Consider the following 13,979-nt stretch of genomic DNA (forward strand, 5'->3'; position numbering starts at 1 on the left):
AAGCTGTATTTACAGTAGCTCTCCAGTGTTAAAGGAATGTTTCCCCTCCTCTCCTGATACAATTTTTGCCATGGACATGTTGTATCACAACTTCCTTGAATATATCATTTTAATTACATATTTTGGGATGAATCCAGAGAAGCTTTCACTAAATAAACTATAAAGCATAAAGAGCTTTCCAGACAAGCAGAGATGAGAATGGGGTATATATTCTTCATTTCTAATTTCAGTCCTATTGAATCCACTGGCTTTACTTGAAGGAGATATTTGCACCACTAGATTGCCCTGTTATGAGTATAGACCACCAACAGGTTCTGGAGGGCAGGAACAGACAACATTTTCTGTTTACCTCCAGCCCACTGCTAATGTGATCTCCACCCATGTGTAGAAGGGAAGTAATCCTTTCAACATCATTATTTCTGACTGCAAGGCAGAGAACATTAATTTTGTGTTAAATTATATAATTTAAAAAGAATATAATAAAAGTGCACTGAGTGTTAAAATTTTTATTTCATCCAGATCACAATGTCTTGAGACATTAATAACACTTTCATTGCAAGTAATATAAAGTAATATTGGCTGCAAACATCTGGCAGTCCTAATATAATTGGAATTATTCAGAGATGGCAGCATTTACTCTACAATTTAGAATTAGAGTGTACCTCTAGTGATCATTTGAGTATTCAAGCTGGCTAAACAAGAAATACAAGGAAGTTAGCACAATAAAGTGTGGTATAATCTAAGTAGCCCTCTCAAAATCAATAGGACCTTAATCATGATTCATTATACTTGATTTGGATTCAGTTACAGCTATAGTTAGAATTATAGGGACAACCTAGCTAATTGCTAAGACAACAAATTTCTATTTATTATTAAGAAATGAGAAGAAAACATAATGTCAGTTTATACATTGCAGAGTACACCAATGTAAGCACATGCAAAGTATCTGTAGGTTTTCTTTCAGTTCAGGTCTGGTGGACATGAGGATGTCAAAACTAGGATTGGAGGGAGATGAGTATCTGTCCTTCCACTTTCCACAGGACAAACTACTTCAGCTCTTCTAATGAGTCTTCTAGAAGTGTTATCTCCATTTCCAATACCACGGCAGCAGCTTCTGTGGGACACAGTGAGGTGTTAAAAAATACAAGTGAAAGTGGCTTTGTGATGCAAAGTGGGGATTGCATCATGAATGTTTCCACCATCTCGCTTTTTTAACCTCTCTGTTGTGAACACTGTTGAATCAGAGTAATGATTTTGGCACCACCATGAAGATTTCCACACTGCAATACATACTATCAACTAACTGTCACTGTGTTTATGTACCACTAACACATACACAGGCTTTATATTGACCTAGTGATGGCATTCAAATGCTGTAAAACTTCATGTATGGAAATTTCACACTGATGCTCAGGCCAAAGCTGAGAGTGGTAAATGGAAACATTTGGAATCTTTGCCTTTCTTTCCAGAATAGATATATTTTTTTATTTCTATTGAAAAGCTATCCATTTCCACTGTGACAGTGATGTAGTATTCTTCTGGATGGGGGCAGAAATCCAATATTTGATGACATTGGGCCCATGCAGATCATACAACGTTATTGCTGGAAGTGGTACAAGGATAGCACAATGAAGTTTGGTGTTTTTTCTTCTTCTGGCAAATGGGGAATAAAGATAGGTCCCAATAATAAGCAACTCACACTACCCAAGTGCTTCACTGCTGAAGCAACAACCCACTTGCCCCCAAGAGGAGCCTAAAATGTAATATTCCATTAGTTGGGTTCTTGGTGTTTGCTGAGCTTCATTGTTGGCTAGTAGATGTTTCATTACCAGGCTATATAACATCATCAATGAATGAGAGAATGGAGTTTGCTGCCTGTTTATATATATCTTAAACTTCCAATATTGTTTGGGGTGTGGTTTTTCCTTAGTGGTTCCTTGGTTAGAGTCTTGTTTCTTCTCTGATTGTTTATAAGTGCATTTCCCACTTATTTGGGTATGGGCAGCTGGGGAGGATGGGCATTGGAGTGTTAGTTTCCTTCCTTGACTTTTGACTGTCTCTTTTTTAAATGGTATGTAGACGAGGCTTATCTCTATGTGTCTTCCAGTGTTGATTTCTTGAATGCCAAGCTTCCAGATATTCACAAGCATTTTAATATCAACAGTTTCCTATTGAAATTGCAGATGAATTTCTCTTGGTGTTGAGAGATTAATAGATTTTCATCAGTATACATTAGTTATACTACATTAATGTATTTTAATAAACTATATATTATGAAATTTTCCTAGATATTGGAGAAAGGATTTGTGTGAAATAGTAGGAGATATTTGGAAAAGGCAGGTGACTGCTCCCATTCACCCTATAAGGTAAAAAATATTGTCACAAAATGGTTAAGTTAGTTCCTTTATTTATAATACATTATTATAAAATAATCAGAGGGAAAACATGTCAGTAGTTTTTCTTTACATCAATTATTTTTATGATTTTTTATGGATGTTAACTTTTAAAATTTACAATTATGAACTGCTCTTTCCAAGAGCTTTCCAAAGGGCTCTCTGCATTTCCTTGTTTCGGAAGCTATAGATCAAGGGGTTGAGCAGTGGTGTAATTATGGCATATAGCACAGAAATAAGGTGGTCTTTTTCTATAGAATGAGTGGACAAAGGCTGTATATAGGTGTAGATGATGGTGCCATAAAAAATGCTCACCACAGTGAGATGTGATCCACAGGTGGAAAATGCCTTGATCCTACCATGAGCAGTGCAGATTTTGAGGACAGAGGAGACAATGAGAACATAGGAAAGGAGGGTCAGGCAGAATGGCAGAATGATAACACACCCTGAAATAGTGAAAGTCACCATCTGGCTGATGAAGATATCAGAACAAGATAAGCGTAGTAAAGGAGGAATGTCACAGAAAAAGTGGTTGATTTCATTGGAGTGGCAGAAATGTAGGGAAAAGACTATTGCTGTGTTAACAATGGAATTAAAGTGGCCAATACCCCAAGTGGTTGCTAACAAACGTCGACATACTGTTTGGTTGATCAGCAGAGTGTAGTGCAAAGGGTGACAGAGAGCTACATAACGATCATATGCCATGACTGAGAGAAGCACACATTCTGTGCTCCCTAAAGTAACAAAGAAATACATTTGTAGTGCACATCCTATGTAGGAGATGGTCTTGTCCCCTGACAAGAGATCCCACAGGATTTTGGGGAGAGTAGTGGAAATGTAGCAAATCTCTACAAAAGAGAGATTGCCAAGGAGGAAGTACATAGGAGTTTGGAGATGCTGATCTATCCTGATCAATGTAATAATGGTTAGATTTCCAGCTAAAGTTAACAAATAGACAAAAAGTCCTATGACAAAGAGAAGAGTCTGGTTGGTTGAGTCAACAGAGAAACCCACCAAAAGAAATTCTGTGACACTTGTCTGGCTCTGATTTTCTGCTGGCCTGATGTCCATCTTTAATCAGGTTATTGAAGCTTCTTGGGCTTGAAAGGTTCTCAGGTGTTTAATCAGCTGATGCTGGTATTTCCCAAAAGTGCAACTGGTAAAAAAGAGTCCATCGATCAATAGTGAATTTGTAAATCAGTGTAGTGTGTTTGCTTCCTGTTATCAAAGTCACTTCACTTACAGGCAGCATGCCTAGATCAGGATAAAAGTCAGTTGTAGTGAGTTGGTGGGCCACTGGTCAATTTCTACTAGAACATTGAAACTTCCTGCTTTTGGGGATTCTTGCCAAGAATGGTGGATTTTAAACTTATCAAGGAAGTGGTTACTTATGTTCTTGATCAACAGTGCACAGACACTTAACTGAAGCAAGTAGACCTTAGATAATGTTGTTATAAAGTAGGGGTTGGGAAAAACTATCAATTTCAGTTTCTTTCAGTTTCTAATTTTTGTGAATATTTCAAAATCATTGAAATAAAATTTAGTGTGTGATTTGCTGTACACTAAAATTTGAATGCTTTTAGTACCTACAGTATTTTTATTTAGTTATTTGTAATTTTACCCAATCTACAATTGTTGTAATTAATTAATTTATTTTCAATTGTTATAATTAATTTTCTTAATACAATTTTTGTACAACATTGTCATGAATACATGCATTTTGTACAGACTTTTTCTTAATGTATGTTTTATTGTTGGGAAACTGTGATGCAAAGTTCAGAGAACTAAGCATTTTCAGTGATAAACTTTGATTTATGTATTAATTTAAAATACTAATTTAAATGTTTCAATTCAAAAGAAGATTATGAATCCAGTTTCTATCTTTCAAAGAAATGAAGGTGTTGGAAATGGAAATAAACTAAAGAGAATGTGAAAATGCATAGTTTGGCCAAATGTATGACTGGTGTGCAGACCAGAAATATGGTTGCAGTATACCAATTAAAAGTTACCTTAGCAATCAAAAGTACAAGTAAAGTTAAAAAGTCCAAATACAAACACACTTGATGAAATGACTAATGTGGATTTATACATTAATTATAAGTTAATGCATTTAAAATGTATACATGAAATAATCAAATGTATAATGCCTAATGTTTTATTTATCTCTGACTGAAAGTGAAAGACTGTCACCAGGTCAAAATCTCATCGAATTATGCTAAAATGTTTGTGGTACAAAAGAATAATCAAGTAAAAATAAAGAAAAACAAACAAACTATTGTATAACACAGAAAAACAGACTCCAAAATACACCCAAGAAATAGAGGGCAACATTCACAATTCAAAAGCTCTCCTAAATAATACTGTTTTCAGTAATGTTCAGAAAGCTAATAGAGGGGAAGATGATTGAATATCAAGAGCAGGTATAGCACAGAAAAGCAGTGCCTGTCAGATTCCATCATCCTTACTTCTTGAAAGTGAGGAACTGCTAACAGTTTCTTCTGGAACCTATGTGTCAGGAAGAGAGATATGGGATATTTAATATATAATTATATAAATATACACAATTTCCCTCTTCCGGTTTATTCTAGAAGGGCAATCTTCTAGAATACTTCCATCATGAGAATAGAAATGTTAGCAAGATCAAATTAGCTTTGATCAGATTAACAGGATCCTCCTATCCTTAGGACCCAGATCACCAGGCTTGTAAACCAAGGCTACTCTGAAAAGCACTATGCTGGTTTTGGGGATGACAAAATCCTGTGGAGGTGATTTGAGAAAGTCAGTGAGGTTTAATGTCTAGTGCATTGTTGTTCTGCTTCTAATAGAAGAGAATATGTGTAGCTCAGGGTTGAACTGTGGAGTCCTTGGGGTTCTCTGAGCTTGGTTGTTTTCTTGCAGACGTTTCAGTACCTGGCTAGGTAACATCTTCAGTGCTAGAACTGAAGATGTTACCTAGCTGGGTAATGAAACATTTGCAGGAAAACAACCAAGCTCAGAGAACCCCAAGGACTCCACTGTTCTGCTTCTGTCCCATCAAAAATTACGGTGGACTGGTAACTTTTTGAAGGAGCTCTGGAGACAGCACAAAGGACTTTGAAGAAGAGCAGGCTGTTAGACTTTCATTTGGGGAGGCCAGTGTCAAATCATTACCTCTCAGCCTAAGCTACCTTACAATATAGTCATGAAGATACAAGAGGTATGCAATTATTAGAGTTCCTTTGAAAAGCAATGGAAATGGGGTAGAACAAATTCAAGAAGAAATAATAATATGAGATTTAAAGCAAGGTTTCCAATAATGGCAATATGTATAATGATCACTATGCATCTTGAAAATTGGATCCAGACCCATAGAGGGCTACAGTGGGAACTGTCCCACTGACTCCCCATTGAAAGATAGATGCAGAAAAGTAACTGGATGCTACCATCCAGAACAAGACCCCCAATGTTTCTCTTAATAAAAGAGGTGCTTGCAGTGCAAAGGCACACATACCCACACATTATGGATTGGCTTGTGAAGATTCCAAAAACTGAAACTATTTTGCAGATCTAGCATTTTGAATTGATTTATTCTTAAACAAATAGCACTTTGCAACAGTGGAGAGTATATGTAACTCAGAGTTGAACTGGTGGGGTCTTGTGATCAAGTGATACTTGAAATCACTCTTCCTTGCCTTGGTGTGCCAACTCCTCTGATGCTGCTTCATTCACCAGAGTTTTGCTTCATGGTAGCCCCTATAAACAGAAGAAGCAAAAGACCACTGCAAAGTGATCAGCAGCTTTTTTCAAGTGCTGCTTAGCTGCACATAGATAATCTTTTCTGATCTATTTATGATTAAAATCCTGTTCAGTATAGTCATACATGACCTTTTTACTTGTCGTTGGCTAGTTCTCTGATGCACTGGTGTCTAGCTGATGGGTTGAAATTCATGACTGAGTTTTGATCTAAACCTTACCTAACACAGATCACCATAACCACCTTTTCACTCTCAAATTGGTGTGTAAAATATTAAGAAAAAGATTCTCAGATGCATTCTTGAGTTAAAAGTCAGTCCAAGATCTGAAAAGGGTGAAATCTAAGATTATTTCAATATATAATTACTGTGGCAAGATTACTATATGCACAAAGATGGAAAGATTCGGCATTACTTACCATGATGGAATGGTTGGTGAAATTGACAGAACTTGCTGAGATGGCCAAACTGACTTCTTTGATTAGAGAAAGGTCATTATTGACATTCATCAATGAGTGGAAACCCCTTATGGACTTTTTGCATAAAAACGGAAATGACTTTGTGACTTATGGTTTTGATTATTAGAAAGAATAGGTTATAGAAAGAAGGGAATCAAGTAATCTTAGAGAAAGAGGTTTGATTGGAATTGTATGTATAACTGCTGACAGGAAGATCAGAAGCCAGGTTCTCTTGTCTCACCCATGTATGGTTTGTACCAGTAGCCCACTTATCATCAGATTGTCCTGGTTCCCCAACATCTGGCACCAATCTTGTTAATCTGGGCGACATCTGAGCAAGCATGACTCTCTTAATTCATGTCACTGTCATATTCAAAGTAGGCAAGTGAAGCATTAGGGGGTATTTGCCCAAAGGCCCCTATTGGTAAGGTAGGTACTAGCTGGGATTCAAACCCCAGTCTCCCATGTCAAAGGGTAGTGCTCTAGCCACCCATGCTATCCAGCTGCTACTCCACACATATGGATCTGTGAATGCCTGGTACTATATAAAGTCAACAAGGCACTAAGGACCTTCCTCAAGAACTCAATGGGACTGTGGAAGACAACATTGGAAGCCACAAGTGACCATCAAATGCGTCATATACCAAGGTGATGCACTGCCCCCACTGCTGTTCTGCATAGGCTTGAACCTCCTCAGGCAGATAATCACAGGGACTGGATACAGATACAGGTTCAAGAGTGAAACTACCATTAGCCACCTCCTCTGCATGGGCGACATCAAGCTGTATGCTAAGAGTGAATGAGACATCAATTCACTGGTCCACCTGACACAGAACTACAGTGAAGACATTGGGATGTCATTCAGACTATAGAAGTATAGCTGGATGGTAGTAAAGAGAGGGGAGGTATTTAAGACTGATGGAGTGGAACTACCAGTGGGCCACATAGCAGACATATAGACCAGCTCCAAGTACCTTGGTATCCCATAGTCACATGAGAACCATGATGAGGAGGCAAGGAAGACAGAAAGATCCAAGTACCACCAAAGGAAAAGACAGGTCCTGAAGAAGTCTGAAGAGGTCAATGGGAAGGAGAAGATCCATGCTATCAACATGTATACCCTGCCAGTCATCAGATACCCTGCTGGTAAAATGAGCTGGCCAAAGGAGGACATAGAGGCTGCTGATGTGAAGACCCAGAAGCTCCTCACAATATACAGAGATTTCCACCCCAAGTCCAACACCCAGAGACTGTACACCAGCCAGAAATAGGGTGGGCAGGGTCTGGTGAGTGCCAAAGCCACTGTCCAGGATGAAACGCAGAGCTTCCAGGAGTACATCAGTAAGATGGCACCCAAATTTGAGCTGCTGAGAGAACACCTGAGGCAGCAGCAGACATGGAGGAAGTTCAAGCAGAGGAAGTGCCATGGCAAAACAAGCCCCTGCATGGGATGTACCATCAACAGATACCTGAGGTGGCTGACATTGGGAAATCCTATTAGAGGCTGGACAGGGCTGGACTAAAAGACTGTACTGAGGCACTCATCATAGCAGCATAAGAACAGGCACTAAGCACCAGATCCATAGAAGCAGGGTTCTATCACGTTACACAGGACCCAAGGTGCAGATTGTGCAGGGAGGTCTCAGAGAAAGTCCAACACATAGTGGCAGTGTGCAAGATGCAGGCAGGCACACTGAATGGCATAACCAAGTAGCTTGCATTGTATACAGGAACATCTGTGCAGTGTATGGACTAGACCCTCCCAAGTCCAGATGGAAGATTCCACAGAAGGTTGTGGAGAATAACAGGGCTGAGATCCTGTGGGACTTCCAGATCCAGATGGACAGGCAGGTACTGGCCAATCAACCAGACATCGTGGTAGTAGACAAGGACCAGAAGACAGTGGTGGTGATAGATGTAGCAGTGCCAAGTGACAACAACATCAGGAAGAAGTATGAGAAGCTGGAGAAGTACCAGGGGCTGAAGAGAGGATGTGGAAAGTAAACGCCAAAGTGGTCCCAGTGATGGTAGGAGCACTCGCAACTGTGATTCCTAAGCTGGGAGAGTGGCTCCAACAGATCTGAGGAGCAACCTCAGAACTCTCTGTCTAGAAGAGTGCAGTGCTAGGAACAGCTAAGATACTCCCAGGCCTCTGGTAGAGGACCCAAGATTGAGGAAGACACATACCACCCATAGCAGCAGTGAGAGGAATACACACACACACACACACACACACACACATACATACACACACACACACACACTCATTCATTCCCCATGTTTTCTGTTCTTTTATTTTCTTTTTCTTTTTTCTATCTCCTTTTTTCTTTGTCTCTTCTTTTCCTTTCTTTCCTTTTTTTCTTTTTCACATTTACTTTAATATATTTTTCTTTGAATGTATTTCTTATTATCTATGTAAAATTTTTAATAAAAATTATATAAAAGAAAAAAGAAAAGGGTGAAATCTACTGTGCTGGGCCATCTACATTATGACTGAAAATCAAGCTCCACAAGTTTTTCCAAATCAAGAATGGATTTGGAAACACCTGATTTCCTGTGTTGTACACTGCTTACTTGTATTTTGTTTCCTCTGAAAAAAGTAGGTTGATTATACCCACTGAAACCAGTAAATTTTGTCTGAAGCTGCTTTCAATTCTCTGAAATAATATGATTTCTTTCTGCCCTTCTATTTAGTCATCAGTGAAAGGCTTGCTCAGCCTCAGTATCAAAAATAACAATATTAAAAGAATCAGAACTGAAAAGTAAATATCTTCTTTTTTTAATCTCTTCAACCATGAAATGTCCAGGCTGATCAGGTTGGATGATGTAATACTTTGGAAAACAGATCTTCAATAAGAATTAAGTAAGACTGGAATTAAAATCCTATACTTACTTACCTGGCAGTAATCCCATTGTATTCAGCATGAGCTACTTCTAAGTAGAGATATCAGGACTGCCCTGAAATTTATTACATACTGGGAATATTGTTTCAGGATGTCAGTTTGTTTTCATTTATCATTCAGCACATTCATTTTTTTCACATTATCATTCATACATAACTGAGAACTTCATTTCATCAGCATTCCTACTAAATTTCTATTATATCTACACTTACGCTCTGGTTGTTTTTCAAAGTCAGTTTTCTCTGGGGTACAGGAAAGAATTAACTTGGGAAAAATAACTGATGATTATTATCACTGTTCCTTGGTGAAAACAAGGAATGAAAACAGATAATCATCTATATTAATGACTTTGGAAACAACTGTGCTCACAAAGCTGTTATAATATCTACAAACTTAACAGCAAGATCAACAAGAGACTAAAGCTTACATAAACATAAAAGCATAAATATACACAACCAAAAACTCATAAGTTTATTAGATGAATAAACAAAAACTTAGAATGTACAGAATTTAAGGCAAGGTTAATTATCTTATCTGAACCTGATCCTGCAAAGCCTTTCTTCTTCAGCTATGTAGAATCAACCTGAGGTTACCATGGCTGCATTTTATCTCCAGGCAACTGACATGAAAACAAAGTGTCAATAGATGTCTCTCATGCTAAGGCAGAGAGCATCAGCATGACATCACAAAGGGGAGTCTGTGGTCTCCATGCAGATGGCTTCATCACAAGCCAAGCTGAGCTAGCAATTCAGGAACCCAGCTGAGTGAGTCAGGGCTTAGACTAAAAGCAACTGTTTTATGCTGCTGTGGTTCTAGATCTAGGAGATCTAATAATTGGGACAACATATTTCTATCCATTTTGATGGGTCTAAACTGAGTAAGATTAATTTAGGAATTAATCAATTGACCTTCCAAATTTAGTATATTGTGTTATACATTTTTGTGAGAACCTTCAATTCTGAAGGTCTTTCAAAAAAAACACAAAAAAACAGTTTTCTATTAAAGAGGGGAAACTTGTTTGTCCAAACCTTGAATTATACCATTTTGTAGAGCGTTTTGCTAGTACTAAATTCTGAAGGGCTGAAGTTAGTAAAAACTCTCCTTCTTGATGCCATCTAAAATATTCCTACATTATACCTTTAGTTAGTTGGACTGACTGGAGAAAAAAATAAAAGGAACTTTAACTAGTTCTTCTTGATTTAAAAATTATGGTACATCATTTCTAGAAAATGTGATTTTGAACTTTTTCTGATACTCAATTAATGTTAGGTGGTAATCCAGATCTCAGAGTTGGCAGAAAAGAATGGTTCAGTATAATCAATAATGCTTGATTGTATGTGACTGCATAGTCAAGATTATGTTGATACATAGACCCAGTGCAGACCCAGTGGCCATGTCAATATCAGAAGAGAGATTGATGGATGTGTACCCAAGGACACACTGTAGACAGAAGAGGATGACCTTGTTGGAGAGAGGAGAGATCCATTAGCATATTCACAACTTTCTATATGTTAGGTAAAGTCGCAGACTTTGGGCAAACTTTCAGAATATGAGCTGTAATCATAGCTACCTAGTTCCTATTTGTAGGGTTTTTATTTGTTTGCTGGTTAGGGAGGATCAACAAGTTGTCCAGTTCTTCTGCTTATGACAAATACGAATATGAATAACTTATTAATATCATTTCACCTTAAAATTTCAGTATAATCCTGGAGGAAAGAATGTTAAGATTTCATGATGAAAATAATGAGGAGCAAATTCCCATCTTTAGAAAAACAGCAGACTACGTGTTGATCATTCTAATGCTGATATCTCACAGAACTGTAATGGTCATTGGAAATATAGAAATATGCTCAATCCTGGATGATGCCAACAGTCACTGAGGTTCTGTCCATCTGTACATTTTCTAAACAATGTAGAGAAATACAATGTGCTTGGCAACCAAAACTTTGTGCAATCATTCTCTTGTGCATAGATGTCTTTAGCATTGCCTCATTATTCCATGTGGAATTAATTTCTAAAGGTTGAGGACATTCTACATGGGTCTCATGAAATTTACAACATGATTATACAGATGATAGTTATGTATATATTTACTTGGGCTCATACATTGCTCCAGTCAGACCAACTCGGATGTTGACATGAAAGGTAACCTTAGAGTACAAGTTCTGAAGATGGTGTGTTACAGTTAGAAAACTCAACCCTGTTCTTCTCTTTTGGTTTTAACTGTGGTCTATTAGTTCTCAGGTACTTGGGGAAATGGGAGTAAATCTTTGGACACCAAGGTCAGCCTGGTAAGCATCATATGCCTCTATCATTCATTCCTGCTCAAAACGGCTATAGAGTCAGAAGTGTGAAATCTGAATCTGCAATAAGAAGAGGAGGGGATGTGTTCGATAAGAAAGAATGACAAAGTCTGAAGAGAAGAGGAGAAGGAAATGGAAGATGAGAGGTAATGTCTTCCTTATACTTTGTTGAGTAAAAGCTGAAGTGAAGCATGTAAGGAAACATGGACCATGCAAGAAAAGTAGAAATTTGTCTGCCATTTGCTGTGCATCAGTTTCATTCAGGTAAGGGGAAATTAAACTTCTTAATGCTTTATCTCAAACCTTTTTTCCCCTTTAAATCTTTCTACTACTACTCATTATACAGCTTTGAATGTTTTTAAAAGTATCTATTTTTTTCAGCAGCATCCCTTTCTAGATATTTACTTATGGACAGTCTAAACTAAAACATAAGACTTTAAACTTGTATTTGAGATCCTGCATATCAACATCAACCTGTTTTAATGTATACTGCTGTTAGCCTATTTCCTTTACCAGTCCACCTGATGGCCGTGATCACTAGGGCCTGAGAAAAATAGCTTGTTTCCCAGGGAGGTGAGAAGATTGGTGAAGTTTGCATTCTTAAAATTCTTGTGAAGTTGGCAGTTGCAGCATGACCTGCTCTCAGGTGGAATCCACCTTAGGAAAGGGAAGATGGGAGATGAGATCAAAGTCTGGGAGATCAATGAAAAAAGTGTATTCTCACACATAGTAGAGAGAGATAAAAAAGTAAACTTAGTGTTGGTTTATATAATTATATTGCATAGTTATTAAAATTACATGAATTTCAGTATGGTATAAGCTGTTTCTCATAGCTATATTTTCCCAAAGCATATAGATTAACCATTTCAGAGAGAGGTATGGAGAGAGAACTATTACTCAGCATATGGTATAAAACATTGATGCTCTTAGGGAACATTTTTAATATGAAAAAAATCTTTATATAATTTACATTTAAACTTCCTGCAGGGGACAGCAAAATGTCATATCTAACAGAAGTATAACAGATTTTGTACTTCTTGGATTTTCGGGAAATCAAGAGGTTCAAATTTTCCACACCACCGTCTTCTTGCTAATGTACCTTTTCATCCTGATGGGAAATCTTCTGATTATTTTTCTGATACTGGTCAATCGTTATTTGCACACCCCAATGTATTTCTTTCTAATTAACTTATCTATTGGAGACCTTGGTGCCACCTCGGCCATTATACCCAAATCTATAGTTAATGCCCTCATGAACTCCAAATGGATTTCCTATTCTGAATGTGTGGCACAATTGTTTTTCTATGTTTCCTTCCTGTCATCAAATTTATTCCTTCTCACTGTCATGTCTTATGACAGATATGTTGCCATCTGTCAGCCATTGCACTTTGCATCCAAAATGAAGTGGTCCACTTGCCTCCAAATGGCTGGAGGGGCATGGGTGGCTGGATTTCTGCATGCAGTTCTATACACAGGGAATATTTTTTCAAAGCCTTTCTGCTCCAACATCATCAATCAGTTCTTCTGTGAAGTTCCACAGTTGATCAAGCTCTTTTGCTCTGATTCTTATCTCAGTGAAACCTGGATTCTTGTCTTTAGTTCATGTGTAGGAGTTGGCTGCCTCTCATTCATTATCTCGACCTATGTGCAGATCTTTAGCAGTGTGCTGAGGATGCCCTCACTTGAGAGAAGGGAAAAGGCCTTTTCAACTTGCATCCCCCACCTCATTGTTGTTTCCCTATTGGTTGGCAGTAGCTTCTTGGCTCACCTGACAGTACCTGCAAATTCTCCATCCAGGTTGGACCAAGTGTTTACTGCACTGTATACTGTTGTGCCTTCATTAATGAATCCCATAATCTATAGCATGAGGAACAAAGATGTCAAAGCTGCCTTTTGGAAATTGCTTGGTTGCAGACTCTTTAGCAGACGGTAATAATTCCCCTTTGATGTAACAATTTGTTCCTCACCTTAAATTTGAAACAGCATAATAAGAAGTTGCAGACAGAGTAGGTTCATTGAGTAGGCATGTCCCATTGAATGTACATAGTTTGCGCATTTGATGTAGTATATATTGTGATTTGTTGCATCTGCCAAAATAAATGTTTTAAAATATTGGGCCTCTTACAGCACCAATTCTGTTGGGATCTTGAAATGTGATTAATAAATTGTTTTGATTGGTGATAGTTTACAA

At 37.8% G+C, this 13,979-nt stretch overlaps 2 protein-coding genes across 2 annotated transcripts; one reads left to right on the plus strand and one right to left on the minus strand.

The window, feature by feature from the left end:
• Positions 1 to 2,516: 2,516 nt before the first annotated feature.
• Positions 2,517 to 3,464, minus strand: LOC112541861 (olfactory receptor 5V1-like). Its single transcript, XM_088144250.1, has one exon. It carries the CDS (start codon positions 3,462 to 3,464, stop codon positions 2,517 to 2,519), a length of 948 nt encoding a protein of 315 aa, XP_088000376.1.
• A 9,492-nt stretch (positions 3,465 to 12,956) lies between these two features.
• LOC148215192 (olfactory receptor 14C36-like) lies at positions 12,957 to 13,717 on the plus strand (the record flags this gene model as incomplete). The annotated part of the gene is made up of 1 exon (XM_088144251.1): positions 12,957 to 13,717. A coding segment is annotated over exon 1 (761 nt), but the record flags the coding sequence as incomplete, so codon positions are not given.
• Between the last annotated feature and the right edge of the window lie 262 nt (positions 13,718 to 13,979).

Source organism: Python bivittatus, unplaced genomic scaffold (assembly GCF_059951505.1).
Source record: "Python bivittatus isolate LINGU-HERP-01145 unplaced genomic scaffold, Pbiv_v1 ctg000450_np1212, whole genome shotgun sequence".
Classification (NCBI taxonomy): Eukaryota; Metazoa; Chordata; class Lepidosauria; order Squamata; family Pythonidae; genus Python; species Python bivittatus.

Excerpts from the sequence above, each read along its gene's own strand:
- LOC112541861 (XM_088144250.1), bottom strand. The coding sequence starts at position 3,464 with ATGGACATCAGGCCAGCAGAAAATCAGAGCCAGACAAGTGTCACAGAA.